The sequence below is a fragment of the Corythoichthys intestinalis genome, chromosome 12, assembly GCF_030265065.1.
Source record: "Corythoichthys intestinalis isolate RoL2023-P3 chromosome 12, ASM3026506v1, whole genome shotgun sequence".
NCBI classification, from domain to species: Eukaryota; Metazoa; Chordata; class Actinopteri; order Syngnathiformes; family Syngnathidae; genus Corythoichthys; species Corythoichthys intestinalis.
Window position 1 is genome coordinate 11064003 of NC_080406.1, and position 26733 is coordinate 11090735.

General features: G+C 38.6%; 1 protein-coding gene across 1 annotated transcript in view; it reads left to right on the forward strand.

The window, feature by feature from the left end:
• The window catches only part of LOC130926552 (signal transducer and activator of transcription 1-alpha/beta-like), a 52525-nt gene extending 28077 nt beyond the window's left edge, over positions 1–24448 (forward strand). Inside the window, exons 17-23 of the mRNA XM_057851489.1 lie at positions 1263–1398; positions 1476–1602; positions 4309–4448; positions 6327–6506; positions 14741–14795; positions 14964–15039; positions 22856–24448. Of these exons, the coding sequence (XP_057707472.1) occupies positions 1263–1398; positions 1476–1602; positions 4309–4448; positions 6327–6506; positions 14741–14795; positions 14964–15039; positions 22856–22945 (804 nt within the window). The 3' untranslated portion in view covers positions 22946–24448. The remainder of the gene's footprint in view (positions 1–1262; positions 1399–1475; positions 1603–4308; positions 4449–6326; positions 6507–14740; positions 14796–14963; positions 15040–22855) is intronic.
• Positions 24449–26733: the final 2285 nt, after the last annotated feature.

The following is a 26733-nucleotide window of genomic DNA, read 5'->3' on the forward strand; positions in this document are numbered from 1 at the left end:
TGATTTTATGGGTTTCAGCACCATGAGCATTGTGTAATTAGTGACATCAACAATGGCGAGCTACTAGTTTATTTTTTGATTGAAAATTTTACACATTTTATTAAAACGAAAACATTAAGAGGGGTTTAATACAAAATTTCTATAACTTGTTCTAACATTTATCTTTGAAGAACTACAAGTCTTTCTATCCATGGATTGCTTTAACAGAATGTTAATAATGTTAATGCCATCTTGTTGATTTATTGTTATAACAAACAAATACAGTACTTATGTACAGTATGTTGAATGTATATATCCGTCTTGTGTCTTATCTTTCCATTCCAACAATAATTTACAGAAAAATATGGCATATTTTATAGATGGTTTGAATAGCTATTAATTACAATTAATTAATTTTAATCGAGTTAATCACAGCCTAAAAAAATTTAATCGTTTGACAGCCCTAATTATAATTTATGCTGAATGCTTTACCCTCATAAAAGATATCAAAGAAACCACACACACACACGGATACAAAATAACGCAACATACTAATTGCTAGATGCAGCCCATGCCCAATCCACTAATTAAGTTCAGCCGTTTTGGCAAGGTCAGAGCCGCTATCCGACTCCATCACGTTTGTTTTATAGCGTTAGCCGCTAGCGTTAGCCTGTGGCCTGGCTACCAGTAGAAAGCACCCTCTCCTGAAATCTTGAGAACCAGGGAGGAAGGTAGGTGAAAGTCCATTTGGAGGTCGCCAAGAGTCGACTTAATGTCGGGTGAAAGTTTGGCGAAGCTCCCTTAAGCCCGACTCCGTTATGTTTCCTTGTAGTAATAGCAGCTAGCGTTAGCCTGCCGGGCTTCTGTTTGTTTGAGTTCCTGATAACCACGTGACTTCATACGTAAGCACACTGACTGCTTTCTTAAAGGGAAATTAACATAGCCAAACAACACAGAGTCAAAGCGAGATGAAAAGACTATATTTTCTTGTTTTATTAAATTACCGAATTTACCGACATGGTCAAAATTAAGTCGATCATCGTGAAGAATTTCGGTAACGGTAAATTTCCAATATACCGCCCAGCTCTACGTTGAGTGATCACGTTTTACTACCATTGACTGCGATAGACGTCCAATCCATTTTGACTGGGAGGGATGGCTGCCCTCCCAGTCAGAAGGGATTGGACATGTATCGCTGTCAATGGCAGCCAATGAGTTGAGTCTTCAAAAAATATTGTAATTATTGGTGAAATAGTTTTATTTTTTGTTGTTTTTGTGTTCAGGCGCTGTCATTCTTTTGCAATCCTCCGCCGCTGCCCTGGTGGGAACTCGCCGACATTCTGAGCTGGCAATTTCTGTCTATCGGAAAACGGCCGCTCGACAAAAAACAACTGTCCATGCTCAGAGGCAAATTTGTTGGTAAGATATACTAGTATGTCTATCAATCGATCTTTAATTCAGTCTGAAATGACGGGCTGACAATTCTTTCTCCACAGAGGACGCTGACGGTTTTGTCCACTGGAAGACGTTTTCCCTGAGTCCCCGTAAAACAAGCGTGTGGTTTTGGCTGGCGGGAATCCTGGATTTGATCAAAAAACATTTGTTGGAACTGTGGCGCAATGGGTAAGTCAACAGTTGCACTGGAGTATAACTTGCAGTTTTTTTAATTTATCAGAAACATTTTGCATTAAAACTAAACAATGCAATTTGTGGAGAAATTGCAATGGTAGCTTTGGTGCGATTGTTGGTATATCGGGTCACTTCCTGTTAATTTTGAGGCATCTCAGACTTCTTGTAGATATCAGGTCACTTCCAATTTATTTTGGAATTTTGAGGTCACTTCTTGTTGATTTGAGGGCATGTCGGGTTCACTTCCTGTACATACAGTGGTATGAAAAAGTATCTGAACCTTTTGGAATTTCTCACATTTCTGCAAAAAATCACTATCAAATGTGATCTGATCTTTGTCAAAATCATACAGACGGAAAAAGTGTCTGCTTTAACTAAAACCACCTGAACATTTACAGATTTTCGTATTTTAATGCGGATAGCATGCAAACAATGACAGAAGGGGGAAAAATAAGTACCGCATTTTTCGGACTACAGGTCGCAGTTTTTTTCCCATAGTTTGGCTGGGGGTGCGACTTATACTCAGGAGCGACTTATGTGTGAAATTATTAACGCATTATGATATCATTTCACATGCTATTTTGGTGTTTTGGAGTGACACTGATGGTTTGGTAAACTTGTTAGCATGTTCTTTATGCTATAGTTATCTGAATAACTCTTAATAGCTATGGCCACGTTCGCGTTTTGCCTATGGCAATGTGTGCGCAATTGTATTATTGACTTTTTTATATTGAAATGCATACTTTTTGTTTGTGGCGCTTTTACTCCCACGTGGGGGCGCACTCGCGCTTGTTTACATGAAGAAGAGCGCTCACACGCCAGAAGAAGACGGACAGCAACGCAGCTTTGAGTGAGCGGGCGAGTTAGCGAGAGAGAAACACGGCTGCGAACCTACGTTCATTGTTTATGCTTGTTAAATATCTCTACAGAGGCAACGCCTGTGTTTATCATCTTTTCTGTTGTTTTTGTTGTGTGTTTTCCACCCGCGATCGGACACTTAGAGCCAGTTGTGTGGTTGTTTGAACGATCTGCTATTGCAGGAGTCCCCAAACTTTTTCCTGTGAGGGCCACTTAACTTTATCCTTTTCAGGTGAGGGACCAGGTCAGTTTGTAACAGAAAAAGTGTGACGATTGCAGGAGTGCCTAAATGTAAAAATGTATTGTATTTCAGAAAGCCACAATCAAATAACCATTTGTGGATTCTTCATGGAACAATAGTAAATAAATAAATAAATAAAGTAATAATAATATAATATAATATAATATAATATAATTAGGGCTGTCAAAATTATCGCGTTAATTAATTTTTTTAATTAATCACGTTAAAATATTTGACGCAATTAACGCAGATGCCCCACTCAGACAGATTTAAATGACAGTACAGTGAAACGCTCACTTGTTGTGTTTTATGGAGTTTTGCCGCCCTCTGCTGGCGCTTGGGTGCGACTGATTTTATAGGCTTCAGAACCCATTAGCATTGTGTAAGTAATTATTGACATCAAAAATGGCGGGCTACTAGTTTATTTTTTGATTGAAAATTTTACAAATTTTATTAAAACGAAAACATTAAGAGGGGTTTTAATATAAAATTTCTATAACTTGTACTAACATTTATCTTTTAAGAACTACAAGTCTTTCTATCCATGGATCGCTTTAACAGAATGTTAATAATGTTAATGCCATCTTGTTGATTTATTGTTATAATAAACAAATACAGTCCTTATGTACCGTATGTTGAATGTATATATACATCTTGTCTTATCTTTCCATTCCAACAATTTATTTTACAGATTATATATATATAATTTACAGAAAAATATGGCATATTTTATAGATGGTTTGAATTGTGATTAATTACGATTAATTAATTTTTAAGCTGTAATTAACTCGATTAGAAATTTTAATCGTTTGACAGCCCTAAATATAATATAATAATAGATAATAATAACACTATTAATTAAATAGATCATAACCAAATAACCCTCTCTGGGTTCTTCACAGAAAAAAGCCAGGATATAAATAACACTATTAGGGGGAGAGAAAAAAAATTGTTCAGGGGGCCGGACCAAATGTGGAGGTGGGTGGTATCCGGCCCGTGGGCCGTAGTTTGGGGACCCCTGTGCTAATGCTATCGAATGCATGCTAACCGTTTGTGTCATTGCTGTAATAGCACCTAATTATCATTTATTTACATTGATGATAACATGTTTGGTATCGAGGACGAAATTGATTCAGCAAATTATACGGACGTCCAGCATCGTCATTTGGGAGTTTAGCGCACTGTATAGCCAGGACCGAGCCGTAGCGTCCTGGTGAGGACAGTATATTCGCATTTTGTTGTTCATGCACTGTACACTTATTCAGCATGTTGTTCTCTATTGTATTTTTATATTAAATTGCCTTTCAAGATGACACACCTGTTCTATGTGTTGTATTTTATCAAGTAAATTTCCCCTAAAAATGCAACTTATACTCCGGTGCGACGTATGTTTTTTTTTCTCTTTGTTGGGCATTTTATGGCTGGTGCGACTTATACTCAGGTGAAACTAGTAGTCCGAAAAATACGGTAAGTCAACGTATTTTGTGGCCCCCCCTTTGGCAGCAATAAATTCAACCAGACGCTTTCTGGAGCTGCTGACCAGCCTGGCACATCGTAGATACTGATATAGATACTGTATTTGTCTGTATGTATGTTTGTAGGCTCATCATGGGCTTCGTAAGTCGAAAGGAACTTATGAACCTGTTGAAGGACAAAAAGACGGGCACCTTCTTGCTCCGCTTCAGTGAAACCAACCAAGATGGCGCAATCAGCTTTAGCTGGGTGGAACACAAAAACGGAGGTATGGCAAGGAATGATCATGTTTCAACCAAGGGCGTAGGTTTGGTCTCAACATTGGTAGGGACGATATAACAGCATAACCTGCATGTACACTTCTTGCTGGGGACAGGAAATTTATAATGCATTAATAAATACTAGTGCTGTCAAACGATTAAAATTTTTAATCGAGTTAATCACAGCTTAAAAATTAATTAATCGCAATTCAAACCATCTGTAAAATATGCCATATTTTTCTGTAAATTATGGTTGGAATGGAAAGATAAGACGGCTATATACATTCCACATACTGTACATAAGTACTGTATTTGTTTATAACAACAATAAATCCACAAGATAGCATTAACATTATTAACATTCTTTCTGTTAAAGGGATCCACAGATAGAAAGACTTGTAGTTCTTAAAAGATAAATGTGAGTAGCCTACAAGTTATAGTAATTTTATATTAAACCCCCTCTTAATGTTTTCGTTTCAATAAAATTTGTTAAATTTTCAATCAAAAAACTAGTAACTCGCCATTGTTGACGACGCCGATAGGTGACATCACAGTCGTTCTTCCACAGTGTCTTTAACTACGTAATGTAGCGATAGAAATACACTATAAGGTGTCAAGGGCGAGTTTTAAATTAGAGATATAGCCAAGTTTTTGTAGTGCGTTTTGCCCCTCGACTGACGCCGTAGTTTCTGGGTTCATTGTACCTTACGTTCTTTTAAGTGTTGACTTCACAAAGTACGAGACCTCTGATAGTTTGTATGTTGTGACTAAATATTGCCATCTAGTGTATTTGCTGATCTAAACGAAATGTTTGAATAGAGTTTCACCAAAGTCTTAAAGTTTTATGTGTATTTTGCATAGCTATTTTAATTGGGAATGCCAGTTCTCTTTGCATTGAGCGCTTTTGTGAACTTTTTTTTTTTTGAAAGATCGGAATATTGTTGTGCTTTCAGTAAATGATACTGTAGCAACTTAACTGTTCTGCCCAAATGCATGATGGGAAGTTGGGCAACCATGACTGTTAGTGGTGGCTGCAAATGGTAAATGTTCTGCGTTGTGTTCAATGAAGAAAAAGATCATCTCCTGTCATTCTTCCCCACGCCCCTCGCTACAACAGTTATGATCGTTGTGAAAGAGTTGCCAAAGCTTATGCCAATAACTGGTGTAGCCCCAATGAATGCCTGTGTCCACTCGCTTTTCTCTGCCTCTTAGCTCTCAATGAACAAAAAAAAAAAAAAAAAAGCGCCGCACATGCGTTAAATGCATTAAATATTTTAACGTGATTAACTAAAAGAAATAATTACCGCCCGTTAACGCGTTACATTTGACAGCCCTAATAAATACATACGAGAGGATCCTCCTCTCTAAGCAGCTTCTTACTCGAGTTTTTCAGGTGAGCAAATTCACACAGTTTAATGTTATGCTAACTCTAATACAGGTCGGACTTTCAGTAGCAAAATTAGTGGGGTGTTCCCCCCTCCACAACATTTATGCCTTTTTACATACAGTGGCTGATGCCGGCAAAGAAAACTTTTAATATCCCTTCTCTCTAAAGGGGGTGGAGGAAGCGGCATGTTGTTGAACTGGCACATTCAGCAAATGAAAAGGGGTAAATGTAAGTCTGAACATAACGAAAATATTTCACATAATAATGGTAGGGTCAATTCTGTCCCTAATGCAAATAAGGTTGCTTAAAAGTTGGTGGGGATAATTTGAGCATCTCGAAAAATTGGTCGTGTTATGTCCCTACCGCCCCTAGGCAAACCTACGCCCTTGGTTTCAACGCCGTGTACTCACTGCGATAGACGTTAAATCCATTTGAACTGGAATTCATGCACACATCTCGATACATTCCCACTCCAGTGAGTCATTGTCTGTGTCTTCAGAGGCCGAAGTGCATTCGATTAAGCCCTACAAAAAGGTGGAACTGGAGACAACACCCTTGCCTGATTTGATTTACAACTACGGCATCCAAATTCAGGGCTGCGTAACCAAGAATCCGCTGCTCTATCTCTACCCGGACAAGGACAGAGACACTGCTTTTGGCGCTTACTACACCCCTTCCGGTACGAACCATCAAGTCAATCTGCTCTTGGAGTATATATGTCTACCATAATAGTCATTTATGGGTTGAAACACACTCAATAATCCAAACCAGCCACCACAACCACTCCAATATTATATCTTAACTAGAAAATGAAATTTTTGGGGAAATTACCATGGTAAATTTGTCGGCCACTCCCTTTTGATATGGGTGCATTTCGGGATCACTTCCTGTTTATATTGGGTCACGGGTATTTCGGGGGTCATTTCATGTTGATATCGGGTCCCTTCCTATTAATTTGGGACCATTTCAGGGTGACTTCCTGTCAATGGGGTCAAACAGGGCCATTGGAAATGAATGTAAAATTTCGGCCATCATAAATGAATGGAAGGGTTTTGGCCGATGACTGCCATGGACATCCAAATTTTCCATTCATTTCCAATGGCATTTACATTGCATTGATGCCCATGTACACAGATGCCGATGAGGGCTATGCACGTTAATGTCATTGGCGGCCAATTGTGTCGATTCTATTGATGCCAATGTACTCTGATTCTATTGAAGCACATGAAAGTGGATGCCACTGACATCCATGTACGTCCAAATTTGCCATTCATCGCCATTGGCATTTACTTTGGTTAATGCCATTGACGGTTATGTATGTCGATCGTATTAATTCCAATATACTCGATATACACCATTGACGCATATGTAAGTCAATGCCATTGATGGCCATGTGCGTCCAAATTTCCCATTTATTTCCAATGGCATTTACACAGCATCGACGCCCATGTACACAGATGCCATTGACGGCCATGTTTGTCAATTCTATTGATGCCAATGTACTTGGATACCATTGATGCATAAGTTAGTCGATGCCATTGACGTCCATGTATGTCCAAATTTCCCATTAAAGATCCAATGGCATTTACATTGCATTAACGCCCATGTACGCAGATGCCATTGACGGCCATTTATGTCAATTCTATTGATGCCAATGTATTTGGATTCCATCGACACATATGTAAGTCTTTTGGATGATAATACTTATTAGTCTTAGTCATATTTTAGTCATCTCAAAATGTGTTTGTCTTCGTCTAGTCTTTGTTGACGAAAACTCAAGACTAATTTTGTCTAGTTTTAATCAAGGTTTACTAAAAATGTTTTTGTCAGTAAAATTTAGAATAAGTAAAAGGTTTCCAACAATTCCGATAGAACATCAACAGATGAGCACATATTCTAGCATCTACAAGGACAAAGCCAACTTGGTGGTAATACACACTCAGCAGGAAAACAGTACATTATTTTCACTTATTTACTGTATGTAAAAAAAGTTGTCCGTGAGTTTAACACACTAGAAGTCCCAGAGAATTCTGCTACTCCTAACAGTCCCAAGCAATGGCCAATTTGGCCTCTCCTCCAAAAAAACCCAGAGGTGGCCTAAATGACCCAAGTGCTTTTGAATTAGCAAGTCGTTGTCGGACAGACAACAGCCGTTCATATGGAAATGCAACCACTTGTGTTGGTATGCGGCCCAAATGGAGGGGAACACACAACAGTAGTACTATTCATGTAATATTATGTGTCAGTTCAAGTCAAGCTACATTTATGGGGTTTTGCACATTTTAATAATGTGTATTGTTTTACGATTTTACTGTCGGAAAAAATATCTCTGACGGTGTATTTGTGGGGCCTTTATATGCTAGCAATATTTGTTATAACAGTATATTTGTGATGCCTGCAGAAAATAGAACATTGAATCAGTATCAAATGTAAAACTGAAATAAGAGTCTGACAAAGTTAATTTTTGTCTTTTCTTCCTGGTATTTATTGATGCACAGGATTCAAACAAGAGTAATCATAGCAAATCAAAACTATCAAGTCAAAACGATGAAATACTATAGAAAACACACATAAATGTACCTCTAATACACCCTCTATCCTCTATACTGGACTTGTTGAAAGGTTATCAAGAATTTTTTGTTTTCCTGGGACTACTTGGTATACAATGAGGAGCAATTATTTGCACTCCTTGTGATTTTGCAAGTTCACCCACTTTGAAAAGAGGTGGAGGTCTGAAATTTCAATCATAGATGCATTTCCACTCAGAGACAATCTAAAAAAAATCCAGAAATCACATTGTATGATTTTTAAAATTTATTTGCTATATATTTTTATCTACTGGGGTTCAGTTCATGTATTTGTGCACCTGAGAATCAGCAATAATTATGACACTCAAAGAGTTGTCATTCTACCTTAAAAAAAGTCCACCTTTACCCCACCCCACAGATAAAAAAAATTGATTAGCTCCACAAAGCTGGAAAAGGCTACGGGACAACTGGAAAGCAGCTTGGTGAGAATAAATCAACAGTTGCAGCAATTGTTAGAAAATGGAAAAGGCTAAACATGACTGATAATCTACCTTGGAATGGGGCTCCATGTAAAATCTCTCCTCGTGGGGCATCACTCATGATGGGAAAAGTGAGGGCTCAGCCTGGAACTGCATGGTAGGAGCTGGTCAATGACCTGCAGAGAGCTGGATGCACAGTTTCAAAGGCTGCTGAAGCCAGTACATGTAAAGGCCTGTCTGAAGTTTGCAAGGGACCATCTGAATGATGCAGAGGGGTCATGGGAGAAAATCATGTGGTCAGATGAGACCAAAGTAGAACTTTTTGGTGCTAACTTTACTGTCGTTTGTGAAGGGAAAAAAAGGCAGAGTACAATCCCAAGAACACCATCCCCATTGTGAAGTATGTAGGTGGAAACCTCATGCTTTTCGGCAAAGGGGACAGGACGACTCTATAAATCAGAGGGTGAATGGTGCAATGTATCGTCAGATTTTGGGCCATGACCTCCCTCCCACAGTCAGGGACTTGAAGATAAGTCGTGGCTGGGTCTTCCAACATGACAATGATCCGAATCACACAGCCAAGCTGACCAAGGAGTGGCTGCGTAAAATGCATTTCAAGGTTCTGGAGTGGACTCCAGACATCAATCCAAGAATCCAGAAAATCTTTGGATAGAGCTGAAATTTGGTGTTTCTCAACGACAGCCCCGAAACCTGACTGATCTACAGAAGATTTGTGTGGAGGAATGGGCCAAAATCTCTGTTTTCATATGGGAAAACCTGGTGAAGAACTACAGAAAGCGTCTGACCTCTGTAATTGCAAACAATGGCTGCTGCACTAAATATTAGCAATGATTTTCTCAAGGGTACAAATACTTATGAACCCCAATAAATTACGAATAAATTATTGAAAAAAAAATCATACAATAAGAGTTCCGGATTTTTTAAAGATTATCACGAGAAGTCAATGGGGTTTTGGTGCTCTCTAATATTACCAAGGGTGTCCCATTTTGGCCTACCGAGCCTACCCTACCGCCTACCGCAAGCCGCATCCAATTTCTACCCCTTGGCCCACCCCTTGGCCTTTCAAACGAAGCAATAAGGGGTAGGGCTTGAAACATCAGCCCTACGAATTGGGACACCTCTTTACACTCACGTACGTCATAAGTCCGTTCGGAAAGTTGTTACGTAACCAAAAGCAATGACAAAAAGTGCACTGGAAAACAAAACAAACATTACAAATGAAGAAACACAATGAACAATGAACTAACATTACAATTAGTGGTGTCGATTTTTTATTTATCATACCCCTAATTAGTGCAATTTTATCGTGATTAATCTTTTTTTAACTATTACTTTTCTGACTGAAGAAAACGCATTGAGAGTAGATAATACTGGTCATCAGCTGTTAGAATATTGTTTGGATGTATCAAGCTTGTTTCATTTAATTTAAGCAAAGCAAACAAAACAAACACTGGTAACTAACGGAAGGGTCCATAACACATGCACATAGATGTGGATCACTAGTTCAGTTTAATTTAATTTGGTTTCAAATTCAATGTAATATTTACACCATTGTATGAAACCTGAATGATGGCTTGTTTCTGAACCAAGAGTGGTATTTACTAATCTTGCATATTTTTTTTCCCAGCAATTTCATGTGTGGTGCTCTTCATTTCACCACTGTGTCTTGGTGTGCTTAGTTGTATTATTTCTAAATATCTATGCACATAAATGTATATCCACAGCAAATTGTTAATTGATCTTTTTGAAATTGTTTTTTTTTAACATGTAGAGGGTATTCAAACAAATACATCCGAATGAATTAGAATTATTAAAATACTGTTATTAAAATATTCTCAGAAGTTTAGCAGTTTAGTGTCAAGTAAGAAATAAGTGTCTGAGTAAGTCAGGCTACTTTAGCTGATGCGGGGGTTGGGCGAAAAAGGTTCAAGTCAGGCTACTTTAGCTGAGGAGGGGGTTGGGCGAAACCTTGCTGAGTGAGGCTGCTTTCTCTTTCGCCCAACCCCCTCCTCAGCTAAAGTAGCCTGATTAGTAGACACTTATTTGTTACTTGCCTACTGTAGGTTGATAAATTTGTAGGTAGATTTGTGTATGTCTTAGTCAATCCAAAAAAAAAGGTTCCTTCAATCAAAGTATATATTTTCATTCGAAGAGCACCACACATGAAATATATATTATATATACGGTATATATGTATATATATATATTATATATATATATTTTTTTTAAATGCAATTGCTATGTTATGACAAAATAAACACCTGATCATTTTACCACCTCAGGAAAGGATCGGCATACATATTGTTCCTTTGTTTTTTGGTGAGACTTATTAATTAGGACTCAAAATAAATAATTGAGGAGGGCGTAGGGACCAGCCCTGAGCAGTTGCTTTTGAACACACTGAAACAATGACTGAATGTTGAATTATCAGTCCTACTTATGAAGATGGTATGTCCTGTGTCAGAATTTAAACAAATACATATAAAAACAAATTTCCCATTTATTTTCAATGGCAAGTAATCAAAGTCCCTGTGATTTTTTTTACCATTTATCATGACAGCCCAATGAGATTGTATATCACTAACTCATATATAGGTGAATTTTTAAAAAAAAATGTAAAAAATCTGACCTACGTTTTTTGGGGGAGGAATGAAAAAATCAATTCAATCAGTTAACATAAACATCTTTGATGTGAAATGTTTTCTATTGTATATTTGTAATAACGTGTAGAACATGAAAAGTAACATGAGTTTTTTTGCTGAGTAACAAATTACTCTTACAATGAGGTAACTGAGTTACTTCTCCCAAAAAGTAATTTAGTTAGTAACTTGTAACTAATTACTTTTTTAAGTAAGATCGACAACACTGTGCAGTATATATTCCCTTCATAATAATTAGGACTATTAGGACATTCAGTCATTGTTTCAGTGTGTCAAAGAAACTGTTCAGGGCCGCTCCCTTCCACCTTCTCATGACACAAATTCTGTTTCTGTTTTTCTCAAAGCTTTTTTACACGTTTTCTCATACTAACTTCAGACAAAATGGCCACAATTCATGCTCCATTAGATCCAGTCATTCTAAACTATATGCATGATCTCGCTTTAAACTCAAATTGCAGTTCTAAAACGTTTTTTTTTTGCAAAAACAATGTACACATTTGGGCCATTTTTTTCTGTTTTTCTGTGTGGAGTATAGGAGAAGTAAGTTAAAAGTTTGTAAAAAGCGTAAAACTCCATAAATAAATGTAAATGTAAATTAATAAATGTAGCTTGACTTGAACTGACAAAAACTATCACATTAAGTGTGCAACCGTGGTGTGTTCCCCTCCGTTTGGGCCGCATTCTAACACAATGTATGTCTAGTGGTTGCTTACATATGAATGGTTGCTGTCTGTCGGACAACGACTTGCTAATTCAAAAGCACTTGGGTCATTTGGGCCACCTCTGGGTTTTTTAGGAAGAGAGACCAAATCGGCCATTGCTTGGGAATATTAGGAATATTTGTCTTGAGGAAGGGCCGAGTCGGCCTCTGCTGGGTTTTCTAGTGTTAAGAGGACGCTCGCCGTTAGCATTAGCCTAATGCTAGCGGGAATGCTACTTAGCCGGCTTGGCATGCTAACTAGCCAGTTTAACAGCCTCGTTAACAAGCTTACGTAATAGTATTCAGGGTTTCCCCTATGAATTTTTTAAGCTGTGGTGGTGGGCTGCATCGGAGCCGGAACGCATCACCATGTCGTGCCAAAGCGAAATTGAGTCCTCATGACAAATGGGAATTTTTTTTTTTCCACATTTTTTTCCCAAAGAAAACCCATAACAAAGATCTATTTGAAATATTCCATTCGCCAGGCTAATGTGGTAGCTCTCAGCTACGTTACATGTACGTAAAATGCGTAGCTGATTACAGCTACATTACCCGATGTAATAATACAACTTTTTTTCTCGTAGCAATCGTACGACTTACATCTCGTAGTCCTTCTTTTTCCTTCTATTTGGCCCAAATACATACTACATTACCACAACAATAATAGTCCCTCTGTTAACGGACCCATTTCAAGGAGTAGGGGGAAATTCTAATAGCCTTGTGAAGAGTTTTACTAGTTTTGGTCAGAAGATGAATAGTTTTTTTTGTTGTTCTTGAACTACATTTCGACACAAACGCACATTGAGGTACTATTTAGCTTAGCAAAAAGTGGTATGCGAGTCATTTTTCAAATGTCCCAGAACTCGCAAAACTTTAAAAAAGTGCATATATATCAAGGTTTCGTAAGCCGTGATTACATATATCCATCCGCCAAAACACCCTGATAGCACAGATATAAGTACGCCTGCCCCTCTGCTATTGGATGCGTTTTTGACATTAGCGCGGCGTCGCTGTATTTTTGTCCCCGTCCCTCGGCGCAAATTCATTAAAACTTGCCGTTCCGTCAATGACGGCTGTCCACCGGTTACTTTCGCCGAAAAGTCCAGTATCAGTATCAGTACGTATCAAGGTAAATTGAGCAGATTTACCTCGATAACGATAAATGACGATAAATTTGCCCAATCGGACTGTTATATAATTTTAAATTCTGAATCAATGCATGAAATACAAATGAACCGTTTCTTGTTGATGTGTTTACCAGCTTTCAATTTAACAATTGTATATGCAGTCTAAACATAAACTAACTCGCGCTAGCTTATCCACTCCAGAGCCCTGAAACTAACAAATTACGGACTAACTGAATTTGTTGAAATCAAGTCCATCAACTAACTTAACTCCTGCTAACTCGAAGATTAAGCCTGATGTCAAAAATCCTGAACTTCCGCTTTAAAGCTACAGTATATTGCTCTTATGCCAAGGAAACATTTAAGATTTTATGATGGCAGTAATGACACCGAATAAAATAAGCACATACAGAAAAATAGTTCTGTCCATTAAACGGTCATATTATAGTCTTCACTGTTGGATTATACTTTATGCAGAATGCTTTACAATCATAGCTTTTATGATGGTATCAGACAAATCTCACACAGAGATACAAAATAACGCGACATACTGATTGCTAGGTGCAGTCCGTGCCCAATCCACTCATTAAGTTTAGCCGTTTCGACAAGGTTTGAGCCACTATTCGACTCATCACGTTCATTTGTAGCGTTAGCCGCTAGCGTTAGCCTGTGGCCTAGCTACCAGTGGAAAGCACTGAAAGCACCCTCTCCTAAAATCGTGAGAACCAGGGAGGACAGCGGGTGAAAGCCCGTCTGGAGGCCACCAAGAGTCTTAAAGTCGGGTGAAAGTTCGGCGAAGCGTTAGCGTTAGCCTACCGGGCTTCTGTTTGTTTGAGTTCTTGTTAACCACGTGATCAAACATAAGCACACTGACTGCTTTCTTAAAGGGGAATGAACATAGCCGCACAACACAAAGCGGGATGAAATATTATATTTTCTTGTAATATTAAATTAATAAATTTACCAACATGGTCAAAATTACGTCTTTTATCGCGAAGAATTTCGGTAACGGTAAATTTTCGGTATACCACCCGGCTCTACATACTAGCCTAGACTTTTTTGAGGTGGTTTTGAAAAAGCTCTTGTGTAGTTTCAACAGCAACAACGGCGTCACCGACAGAGCAAAAACCAAAGGGGGTAAGTGAGCGCTGCCGATCCAAGCCATTTCTCACTGCATTTTTGGGACATATAAAATAGCCGTGACGTTTTCATACCACAGTAAACCTTGAAACCGGTAACCGGCTAACTGTTAGTATTTATATACTTGAGGTATTTAAAAATGAATTAATTCAGGGTATGTCCTCAGACCTGTTTCAGGTGGAAACCTCAACCCCAATTTTTGACTCAAAGTTTTACCCTTGATGTGTACCTATTGTATTTAACTGTTTTATCATTTTACAGAGACACAGCAACCTGGAACTGGTTATTTGGGACGAAAACTCATCCCCGTGACAAAGTAAGTTGTACTTTTTTTTTTTTTTGTATTTTTTTTTTGCACCCGTGTGAAAATTGACTGACATGCTTTGGACCTTGCTTTTATGTGAATGGACAGAATATTGGTCACATTTGTGAACTTCAGCAATGTCTTGATTTTGAAAATGGAATTAAGATTTTTTTTTCGCAGTATGCCGACACCTCCTCCTTCTCCACCCCCAGATCGGGCCATGGTAGACGTGCCTCCCTCGATGGACAACATGCCCGTGCGTTTACATTCACAACATCCATTTTTAAAATACGTTGGTACCTCAACATACGAAACTAATTTGTTCCGGAGCGGCTATTTTACATGCTAATCGCCTACTCATTACAAGCACGACTAAAACGCGACAATTAAGGTTGCTGTCATGCCCTCTGGTTGGCCGTCTTTATTTGTAATGCTTTGTCACCCCCTAGTGGCACTTACTTTTACTAGTTTAATAGGTCCCAGCTCTTCTACAGACGTTATCACATGACTACTCAACCTTAAAGCAAACACAAAGAGTGTTAAAAGACGAGCTAACTTCGGCAGCCATTGCTTGCTATTTCATCTCGGTGTTTGTGCCTTGAAAAAGCATCACGTGTAAGTTACACTGCTGGCCAAAAGGAGTGGCACCTCCGCAATTAGTCAAATAATGCTGAATTTCTCCCAGAAAATGATTGCAATTACAAATGCTTTAGTAGAAATATCTTCATGTATTTATTTTCCGATCACGTCATTTTCAAAGTATCGGAATCGGAAAGACAATATCGGCCATGCCTTTTTTTAATATATAAATATATATATATATATATATATATATATATATATATATATATTAAATAAATCAAATCGTTTTCTAATTGTATTTAACGTGACAGACATAATATGTTAAACTCATCCAGAATCTTTAGTTTAGGCTTAAGGTAGGGTTATCAAATTTATCCCGATAACGGCGGTTATTAATTTTTCAAAAAATGTATCACGTTAAAATATTAAACGCAATTAATGCATGCGTTGCATGATCCACTCACGCATTGTCGCGCTCAATCTGTAATGGCGCCGTTTTACCTATATAGAGAGATAAAAGGCAGCGTAAAATGAGTAGAGTGAATTTTGGCAGCCTTTGGGGCCTTTATTCAGGCATGAAAATGGGTCAGGGGTTAAAAAGGTGAGAAGGGTGTGGAGGAAATATATTCCAGTACACTGTATTGTCCACCCCAACAAAATATTGAGCTCTGTCGACCCACACTGTGTTTCAGCAGGGCCATGCAGAGACCGGTGGAGGGGTGGGTGCTCGTAGATCAAAAGGGGCACATGAACAAGTACACCTTAAAACAACATAACTTCAATTTTAACCAGCTTTAGATAATAATTGGCTGCGACTGTGACATACTTTAATTGGGAGGGGGCAACAGTGAATAGAAATCAAAACTGTCATCAACACTTTCTGGCTGTGACTCAGTCAGTCTGCCTCTTTTCTTCCTTCAACCTCTGCATCAAAACTTCCTTCCTCAACTTGTTCATCTGAGAACAGACCACATCAGATGGTCACTGAGCCACCAACAGCACAGTTTTCTTAAAACTATTATTTCATTATTATCCATACTTAACAACTCTAGCACCTAATGATTAATAAAGCAATGACATAAAAATCTTATAGAAAAATAACATGGGGCGCTACTTCGCGGTTTTCACTTATTGCGGCGGGTTCTGGTCCCCATTAACCGCGAAAAACGAGGGATCCCTGTATTTCTGAAAAGCTTTAAGAAGCAGGACTCATTCCCACCACTCGTCGGGCCGCTGTTGTGCCGACACCGGCCGTCAGCTCAAATCCAAGCCGAAAATAACGCAACTCCGGCGGACGACGGGAGCGATGTGAGGCGCCCCCTCCATCCGAGAGAATGCCGCTTAATTTGACTCAACAGTGTGTTTCTTCGTTTATATTACCGCTAAATACACAAGCTTGACGCCAATTTAACGGGAGCTATTTTTTTTCATGGGAGATTTGGCTAGCTCTGGCAGTGTTCAACGCAAGCTGCAACGAATGGCAGTAACTTTTTTATATCGCAAAACGTGAAAACGATTGAAACCATTACTCACCAAATTCAATCTGCTGGCAAATACAGGCAAGTGTGTATGCTGCGCTCTGGTCTGCCCCGATGTGGATAAGGCCTGCTTTTTGTTTTCGCAGCTTTGCAATGCAACCGAAGGCTCTCCGAGTACTCCATGTACACGCGTAAGGAGTGCGCGCGTTTGGAATAATGGAACGCAGCTTGGGTCGATGATTGGTTCTCGTCAGCGAAGCATCTAGAAGGATTTGCTGACTGTGTTCTTAAGTGCTCAGTTTACCTACTAAGTTAATCACATGATGATAATAATAATAATTAAATAAAACCTCCCCCCAAAAAAGAATTTCTCCTCGGATCTACGCAATTCACGTAGGTCGCCCTTTTTGACTTCAAAACGGCGAATTTCGCCGAAAGGTGAGAGATTTTCATGCCTGTTTATTTAATTGGCTAGAGCCTTACAATCCCTCTCCCTACGATTAGAAATATCATGGGAAGCAAGTTAGCAATTGATCTTTTTCTTAACACCTTGTTATTTCCCAACGCAGAGAAGATATATCAATTGGTAGCACTACGCACAGTCATGGTTCCACTTCCCGTCATGCATTTTGGCATGGCTCCAGTACAATTTAGTGAAAGCTCAACAAATACACTAGGTGGCAATATTTAGTCACAATATACACATTCACAAGTCTTTCTATCCGTGGATCCCTCTCACAGAAAGAATGTTAATAATGTAAATGCCATCTTGAGGATTTATTGTCATAATAAACAAATACAGTACTTATGTACTGTACTTGAATGTATATATTCGTCCGAGTTTTATTCATTTTTTTCTTAATGCATTGCCAAAATGTATATGATCGGGAAAAATTATCGGGAATGATTGGAATTGGGAGCAAAAAAAAGCAATCGGATAGGGAAATATCGGGATCAGCAGATACTCAAACTAAAACGATCGGGATCGGATCGGGAGCAAAAAAACATGATCGGAACAACCCTAATTGGCACCCTTTGAAAAATCATGTGATGCTTCTCTGATTTGTGTAATTAACAGCACCTGTTACTTACCTGTGGCACATGGCAGGTGGTGGCTAGGCGTGTGACAAAATATCAAAATGATGATTTATCGTGATACTTTGTATCCCAAAAGGTTATCGGTCTGCTGCTGCCAAGAATCGAGATATCATTTTAAAAAGGTGTCAATGTTTAAAAAAACAAAAACAAAAAAACAAGGAACCAACTATCGATTGTTTTAGTAGTCGATTAATCGATGAACTAGTTAGTTCGAATAACCGAGTAATCGGATAAGGAACATAGAAATACCTGAGCCTGAAATGGTATAAGAAAAATAAATAAATGAGGGTATATGCACAACAAAAGAACAATTGGCTAACTTACATGTCAATAGTCTGCTAGCTTAAATGCTATAAAATGCTTTTTGCAATGCTCTTAACTACGGTTGTTCCGATCATGTTTTTTTGCTCCCGATCTGATCCCGATCGTTTTAATTTGAGTATCTGCCGATCCCGATATTTCCCGATCCGATTGCTTTTTTTTGCTCCCGATTCAATTCCAATCATTCCCGATAATTTTTCCCGATTATATACATTTTGGCAATGCATTAAGAAAAATTTGAATAAAACTCATATTTGTTTATTATGAAAATAAATCCTCAAGATGGCATTTACATTATTAACATTCTTTCTGTGAGAGGGATCCACGGATAGAAAGACTTGTAATTCTTAAAGGATAAATGTGACTTTGTATATTGTGACTAAATATTGCCATCTAGTGTATTTGTTGAGCTTTCAGTAAATTATACTGTAGCCATTTAACTGTTCTGCCCAAATGCATGATGGGAAGTGCAACCATGACTGTGCGTCGTTGTACCTATTGATATATCTTCTCTGCGTTGGGAAATAACATAGAGTGTTAAGAAAAAGATCAACTACTACCTTTCTTCCCCAAATTGCTTCCCATGATAATTCTTATCGTTGGGAGACGGATTGTAAGGCTTTAGCCATTTAAAAAAAAAGGTTCCAAAGGCTGCCAAAATTCACTCTACTCATTTTACGCTGCCTTTTAGCTGTATATACTGTATGGGTAAAACTGCGCCATTATATATTGAACGCGACAATGAGTGATAGGGTCGTGCAGCGCATGCGTTAATTTCGTAAAATATTGTAACGTGATAAATGTAAAAAAATGTAATTCTCACCCCTACCTTAAGCTTAAAGACTCTGAAATAGTGTAACACATTATTTCTGTAACGTTAAATACAATTAGAAAACGATTTAATTAAAAAATATACAGTATATATATTAAAAAAAGGCATGTCCGATATTTTTTTGCCGATTCCGATACTTTGAAAATGACTTGATCGGACCCGATCAATCGGGATGCCGATCGATCGGGACATCTCTAGTTGTTACATTAGTACATTACTGCGAGCGGTAATTATCGATTACATTATGTACTCTAATACTAATCTTTTGTATGATGAATAATTTTTCATAATATGACGCAAAAAAAAAACTTCGAAAAACTTCATTTATGTGCTGAAGCTTTCGTATCTCGAGGTACCACTTTTTACCACTGTAGTAGTAGTTTATATACACAGTGAGGAGCAGAAGTATTTGCACCCCTTGTGATTTTGCAAGTTTACCCACTTCAAAAATGGATAGAGGTCTGAAATGGAAATCATAGATGCATTTCCACTCATAGAGACATAATCTAAAAAAAAAAATCCAGAAATCACATTGTACAATAGAAAATCTTTGGATGGAGCTAAAACTTCGTGTTTCTCAACAACAGCCCAGAAACAGGCAAAATCCCTGTTTACATATGTGAAAGCCTTGTGAAGAACTACAAAAAGCGTCTGACCTCTGTAATTGCAAACAAAGGCTTCTGCACTAAATTTTACTGGTGTCAACAATAATCGATGGGGCGATGCAACCCGATGCGGGGCATGAACGATTCGATTCGATGCGGGCAACAAGCCGAATCGATTAAGCGCATTTTAAAATATATAAGACTAATAGCCTAGATCTTGAGCCCGAACCCGACTCGAATTTCGGGCCGAGTCGGGCCCAAAATTTCAATGATTTGCGTTCGGGTCTGGTCGGAATTCTCGCTCGCTTTTTTTTTTTTTTAATAAATATATATTTGTATCCTAAAACGATGTATGGATGTTAAACTAAGGAATATTAGTGATAAAAATAAATAAATTGGATAAAACAGAGAGAAGGCGCTTTGGTAATCCCAAACATGAGCTGCAGCAGAGCCAGTGCATTGTTTGCGCACATGAACGCCGTGGCCCCGCCCTCCTTTTAATCTTCCCCTCGCGCTTTGGCCTCTCCGCGAGTCTGCAACTGCATCCTCGTATTACTTTTTCGAATTTCGATATAGAGCAGCAAGAGGTGAAAAGCAAACTAAAGACGAGGGGGATTGAAAAGGCAAGAATCCACGAGTGGTGTGTGGAAAGGATTTAAATCGATAGTGGAAGATGCTACAGAAAACCGTGTCGGCCTTGCCGAATGCAACAAATGTGGCGCTTTGCTCTCGTACGAGAGCAGAAAGACTGGCACCTTGACGCTGAGCAGACATTTTAAAAATGCGCGACGTCTGTAAACGGGGGTTTCCAGGGTAAAACGGGCAAATTAAAAATAGTTTGGGGGCTTAATGAGCCATGAATCTGCTATGGCAGCATATAGACATATTGTTCTATCAAACACAACAGTTGTTTTGGCTTAAAATACAACAGTTTCTCTGCGAGAGGAGTGCAAGAGCAGAAACTGCTTTTTCAGTCTTGTCTGTGTTTTCCGACATATACAGTGCCTTGCAAAAGTATTCGGCCCCCTTGAACCTTGCAACCTTTCGCCACATTTCAGGCTTCAAACATAAAGATATAAAATTTTAATTTTTTGTCAAGAATCAACAACAAGTGGGACACAGTCGTGAAGTGGAACAAAATTTATTGGATAATTTAAACTTTTTTAACACATAAAAAACTGAAAAGTGGGGCGTGCAATATTATTCGGCCCCCTTGCGTTAATACTTTGTAGCGCCATCTTTTGCTCCAATTACAGCTGCAAGTCGCTTGGGGTATGTTTCTATCAGTTTTGCACATCGAGAGACTGACATTCTTGCCCATTCTTCCTTGCAAAACAGCTCGAGCTCAGTGAGGTTGGATGGAGAGTGTTTGTGAACGGCAGTCTTCAGCTCTTTCCACAGATTCTCGATTGGATTCAGGTCTGGACTTTGACTTGGCCATTCTAACACCTGGATACGTTTATTTTTTAACCATTCTATTGTAGATTTGGCTTTATGTTTTGGATCATTGTCCTGTTGGAAGATAAATCTCCGTCCCAGTCTCAGGTCTTGTGCAAATACCAACAGGTTTTCTTCCAGAATGTTCCTGTATTTGGCTGCATCCATCTTCCGGTCAATTTTAACCATCTTCCCTGTCCCTGCTGAAGAAAAGCAGGCCCAAACCATGATGCTGCCACCACCATGTTTGACAGTGGGGATGGTGTGTTCAGGGTGATGAGCTGTGTTGCTTTTACGCCAAACATATCGTTTTGCGTTGTGGCCAAAAAGTTCAATTTTGGTTTCATCTGACCAGAGCACCTTCTTCCACATGTTTGAAGTGTCTCCCAGGTGGCTTGTGGCAAACTTTAAACGAGACTTTTTATGGATATCTTTGAGGAATGGCTTTCTTCTTGCCACTCTTCCATAAAGGCCAGATTTGTGCAGTGTACGACTGATTGTTGTCCTATGGACAGACTCTCCCACCTCAGCTGTAGATCTCTGCAGTTCATCCAGAGTGATCATGGGCCTCTTGGCTGCATCTCTGATCAGTTTTCTCCTTGTTTGAGAAGAAAGTTTGGAAGGACGGCCGGGTCTTGGTAGATTTGCAGTGGTCTGATGCTCCTTCCATTTCAATATGATGGCTTGCACAGTGCTTCTTGAGATGTTTAAAGCTTGGGAAATCTTTTTGTATCCAAATCTGGCTTTAAACTTCTCCACAACAGTATCTCGGACCTGCCTGGTGTGTTCCTTGGTTTTCATAATGCTCTCTGCACTTTAAACAGAACCCTGAGACTATCACAGAGCAGGTGCATTTATACGGAGACTTGATTACACACAGGTGGATTCTATTTATCATCATCGGTCATTTAGGACAACATTGGATCATTCAGAGATCTTCACTGAACTTCTGGAGTGAGTTTGCTGCACTGAAAATAAAGGGGACGAATAATATTGCACGCCCCACTTTTCAGTTTTTTATTTGTTAAAAAAGTTTAAATTATCCAATAAATGTTGTTCCACTTCACGATTGTGTCCCACTTGTTGTTGATTCTTGACAAAAAAATTAAATTTCATATCTTTGTTTGAAGCCTGAAATGTGAGGAAAGGTTGCAAGATTCAAAGGGGCCGAATACTTTTGCAAGGCACTGTATATCTGAAAGTATACTATTTTCATTTGACTTCAACCAGGAGTGACACAGGAGCCAATAAAAAGTTGTTTGATGTCTGACCGCTTGTGTTGTTTCATGATTCACGAAAAATATGCTTTGCTTTAGAATTTTAATGCATCCCAGGCTTTAATGCATCGCGATGCATTGCCGAATCGAACCGAATCAAATCGTGACCCTCTGAATCGAATCGAATCGTGGCGTTCCGAATCGAATCGTGAGGGCAGTGCCAATGCACACCTCTACTAAATATTAGCACTGATCTTCTCAGGGGTACACATACTTATGGACCCCAGTGAATTACAAATAAATCATACAATGTGAGTTCCGGATTTTTTTTTCAAGATTATGTCTAAGTGGAAATGCATCTATGATTGAAATTTCAGACCTCTACCTATTTTCTAAGTGGGTGAACTTGCAAAATCACAAGGGGTGCAAATACTGTACTTCTGCTCCTCACTGTATATTGTCACTAGTTCACCAGTCTAGCTTGTTGTTTTTCTTCCTGCAGGGTGCCCATTCCTCACGGATGGAGCTTCTCAATGACATGTTCTTCTCAGTCTTGCCAGAAGAATTTGTTGGCGACTTCATTTCCCCGTGAAAATATTTGAGGCAATGTTTTTACACTGCGTACCTATAGATACTTATTGTTGACCGTCCAAGAATTTGGGCCCGAGCATCAACTGACGCGAGAGCCATATTGTAATGCAAATGTTGATCATTATTATTTCTTCATGGCAAATGAAAATGGTCAATTTGGAGGCGTGAACATGCTCGAAAACTCACCAAAATTTGCACATACACCATACACATACGTAAATTTAGATAATTTTGCAACGTTGCCAAAACACTTAACAAAATTGCTCAGTGGCACCCCGTTGAATTTTTAGAAAAGGCCTCTCCATTTAGGTTTTTTTAACGTACAGCGATGACATTTGGGGAGTCGATACGTTGTGCAAAACTGCTCCAAAAAGTCTCTTGCACCCATATTCCAAACCCAACAGGAAGTCAGGTATTTTGGATTGAATATTAAAAAGCATGAAATTTTAATCGATAAACAGCGGGCACGTTTGAGAACTTGGCGCCTACGCAGTTGATTGGATACTCCTCAAAATTGGTGAGACTGTTCATGAGACATATGAGCTGTTAAGTTATCAAAATGGTGAGTTTTCATTCACGGGCCTGACCAGGGCAAGGTACCAAAGTTGGGCGTTTTTTTGGCAACACGCCAAATTCCGTAAATGACTAATAACTTCCTGATACAAGGTGCATTTTTTTTCATATCTGGCATGCATGAGAGGTATCCTGGCCTGAACATGACTGCATTGAAATATTACCCATTAGGCCTGGCGCCCCCTAGTGGGAACAGGAAACACCCTTTTTTACGAGAAATGCTGCTCCTCCTAAGTAAAAAAAATAGTAGTTCTAAAAACGTTCTAAAGTCACACAGCTTGAGAAATAGTTCTACTGTGACGATTTCTCAATAATATTTCACAGCTGTCTTTCAAGATCTCACCAAGAGACAACTATGAGATTTTGTGTTGATCTCAAATGCGTCTCAATTTGAGCTCCTTACTTGGACTCAGTATCTCAGTCAGTGAAAGATATTGCCTCAGAGCTGCCTCTTTTCTTGATCTCGCCAAGCAACCAAGTATTTTCTCCACAATAGGGCTCTCATGCTATTTGGACAAATGATGCTTCATTTCTGTCATTTTTTTTTTCCTTTCGCTGGAATTCAATGATTCCCCCCCCCCCTTTGGCTTAATGTGGTTATGTAATGTATTATTGTACAGTATAATAATAGTTCATATAGATAACTTTGTGCTGAGAAAACATGTCTTTAAAAAAATAAAAAAATAAAAACATCATAAGCAGTTACTTGCAATGTTACTCATTACTTTTGTATTCTTTTCACCAAACACATTTTTACTTGTACTTGTATTTTTTTGGAAGACTACTTTCACTTTTACCAGAATACCGTATTCCTCGGACTTCTTTTTTCCCTCATTTTGAATCGTGCGGCTTATTTGTTGATTTATTTGGGTTAATAGGTAACACTCTGACAACGGCATCATGAGACTGCCATTAGACCGCCATAATTATGAGATGACACCATCATGGGCATTAATGAATGCGTATGACAGATGTCATTAAGTATCACCCGGTAAATTATGTCATTAACTCCATTTATGTCCAGCTCATATCTTTTAGTACATCCATTGAAAAGTGAGATAATTTGCCGGATGGCTCAAAATGACATCTGTCATAAGCATTCATTAATACTCATGGCAGTGTCATGTCATAAGTATGATGGTTTTTTGGCACCACTGTCAAAAAAAGTGCTACCAAATGCCATAACTAGCAATTAATGAAACAACTGGAAGAGTAACTGAAGAAATCATTAACACAGACTATTATTTTGATTATTTACCTCTGTAGCGCTGCAGTGCTTGCTAGGAGGCATGTTGGATAACAACAGTGTTGACAGAAGGTGGATTTTGCCATGTTTTGCCATTTTTTTCGCCATGTGGCAAAATGGATTTTGCCATGTGTGTTGTTTTGTTTTGTTTTTTGTTTTGTTTTTTGCGACGAGGCAAAATAGATTTAGTCATGTGGAAAAATGCCACATGGCAAAGAAAAAATGCCACATGGCAAAATCAATTTTGCCACATGGCTAAAAAAAAACGCAATGGCAAAAAATGCCACATGGCAATAAATCCATTTTGCCTAATGGCAAAATAAAAATGCCACATGGCAAAATCCATTTTGCTACATGTCAAAAAATGCCACATAGCAAAAAATCCATTTTGCCAAATGCCCAAAAAAAAAAACGCAATGGCAAAAAATGCCACATGGCAATAAATCCATTTTGCCAAATGGCAAAATAAAAATGCCACATGGCAAAATGCATTTTGCTACATGTCAAAAAATGCCACATAGCAAAAAATCCATTTTGCCAAATGCCAAAAAAAAAAAAAACGCCACATAGCAAAAAATGCCACATGGGAATGATATTGACATTCAAAGGACCCCCAAGTCAGGCTATGCCATTGACGGCTTTGCACGTCCAATTTTTCCATTAATTTTAAATGACATAAAAACTAGTGATGCACGATAATACATTTTTCAACCGATATCGATAACCGCTAATTTCCTGCCCCTTCCACCCGATAACGATAATGTCACGCCGATAATTCTATTCAAATATATATGTACAAAAGATCAAATGTTACTGTGCAAAAATGTAATTTAGTGCTATTTTTTTCCACATCAAATGTGAACAAGTAGTAATTTCCAACAACTAAACAATAGCGATGACATTGTGTAATGGTAAGCGTTTGGAAACAATTACTTAGAGAGTAAACACCCAAGTTGCACAAAAATGCCTTTAAAAGTAAGCAATTCCTAACATATATCACATTACTACACTGCAAAAACACCTCCTTAAAACTAGCAGAATTGGACAAAACTGTTGATTGCGCACATTTGGAGGCTAAATCAAGTATATAATTATCGGATTGCATTATCGGTTGAATTTCGTTTAATCTGGATTATCTGTGTGACTTCATAATTGCCATTATCGACCGATAATTATCGGTGGCCGATATTATCGTGCATCTCTAATAAAAACGTGTGGCTGTGATTTTTGACCATACACTTTACATTAGAGCGCATTGACATTCAACTGACACCCAAGTCAGTCTATGCCATTGACGGTTATGCACGTCCGAATTTTCCATTCATTTTAAATGGCAGAAAAATGTGTGGCTGTGATTTTTGACCATGAATGGAAAATTTGAACGTGCATGGCCGTCAATTGCATGGACGTGCATGGCCTGCAAAACTAATCCAAAAAATTGCATTATACCCCCCCAAAAAATGCCACATGGCAAAATCCATTTTGCCACATGGCCCAAAAAAAACTGCAATGGCAAAAAATGCCACATGGCAATAAATCCATTTTGCCAAATGGCAAAAATAATGCCACATGAAAAAATCCATTTTGCTACATGGCAAAAAAATGCCACATGGCAAAAAATCAATTTTGCCAAATGCCCCCAAAAAATGCCACATGGCAAAATCCATTCTCTGCATGGCAAAAAAAGCCACATGGCAAAATCCATTTTGCCACATGGCAATGACATTGACATTCAACGGACACCCAAGTCAGGCAATGCCATTGACGGCTTTGCACGTCCAAATTTTCCATGAATTTTAAATGACATAAAAACATGTGTGGCTGTGATTTTTGACCATACGCTTTACATTAGAGCGCATTGACATTCAACGGACACCCAAGTCAGTCTATGCCATTGACGGTTATGCACGTCCAAATTTTCCATTCATTTTAAATGGCAGAAAAACGTGTGTGGCTGTGATTTTTGACCA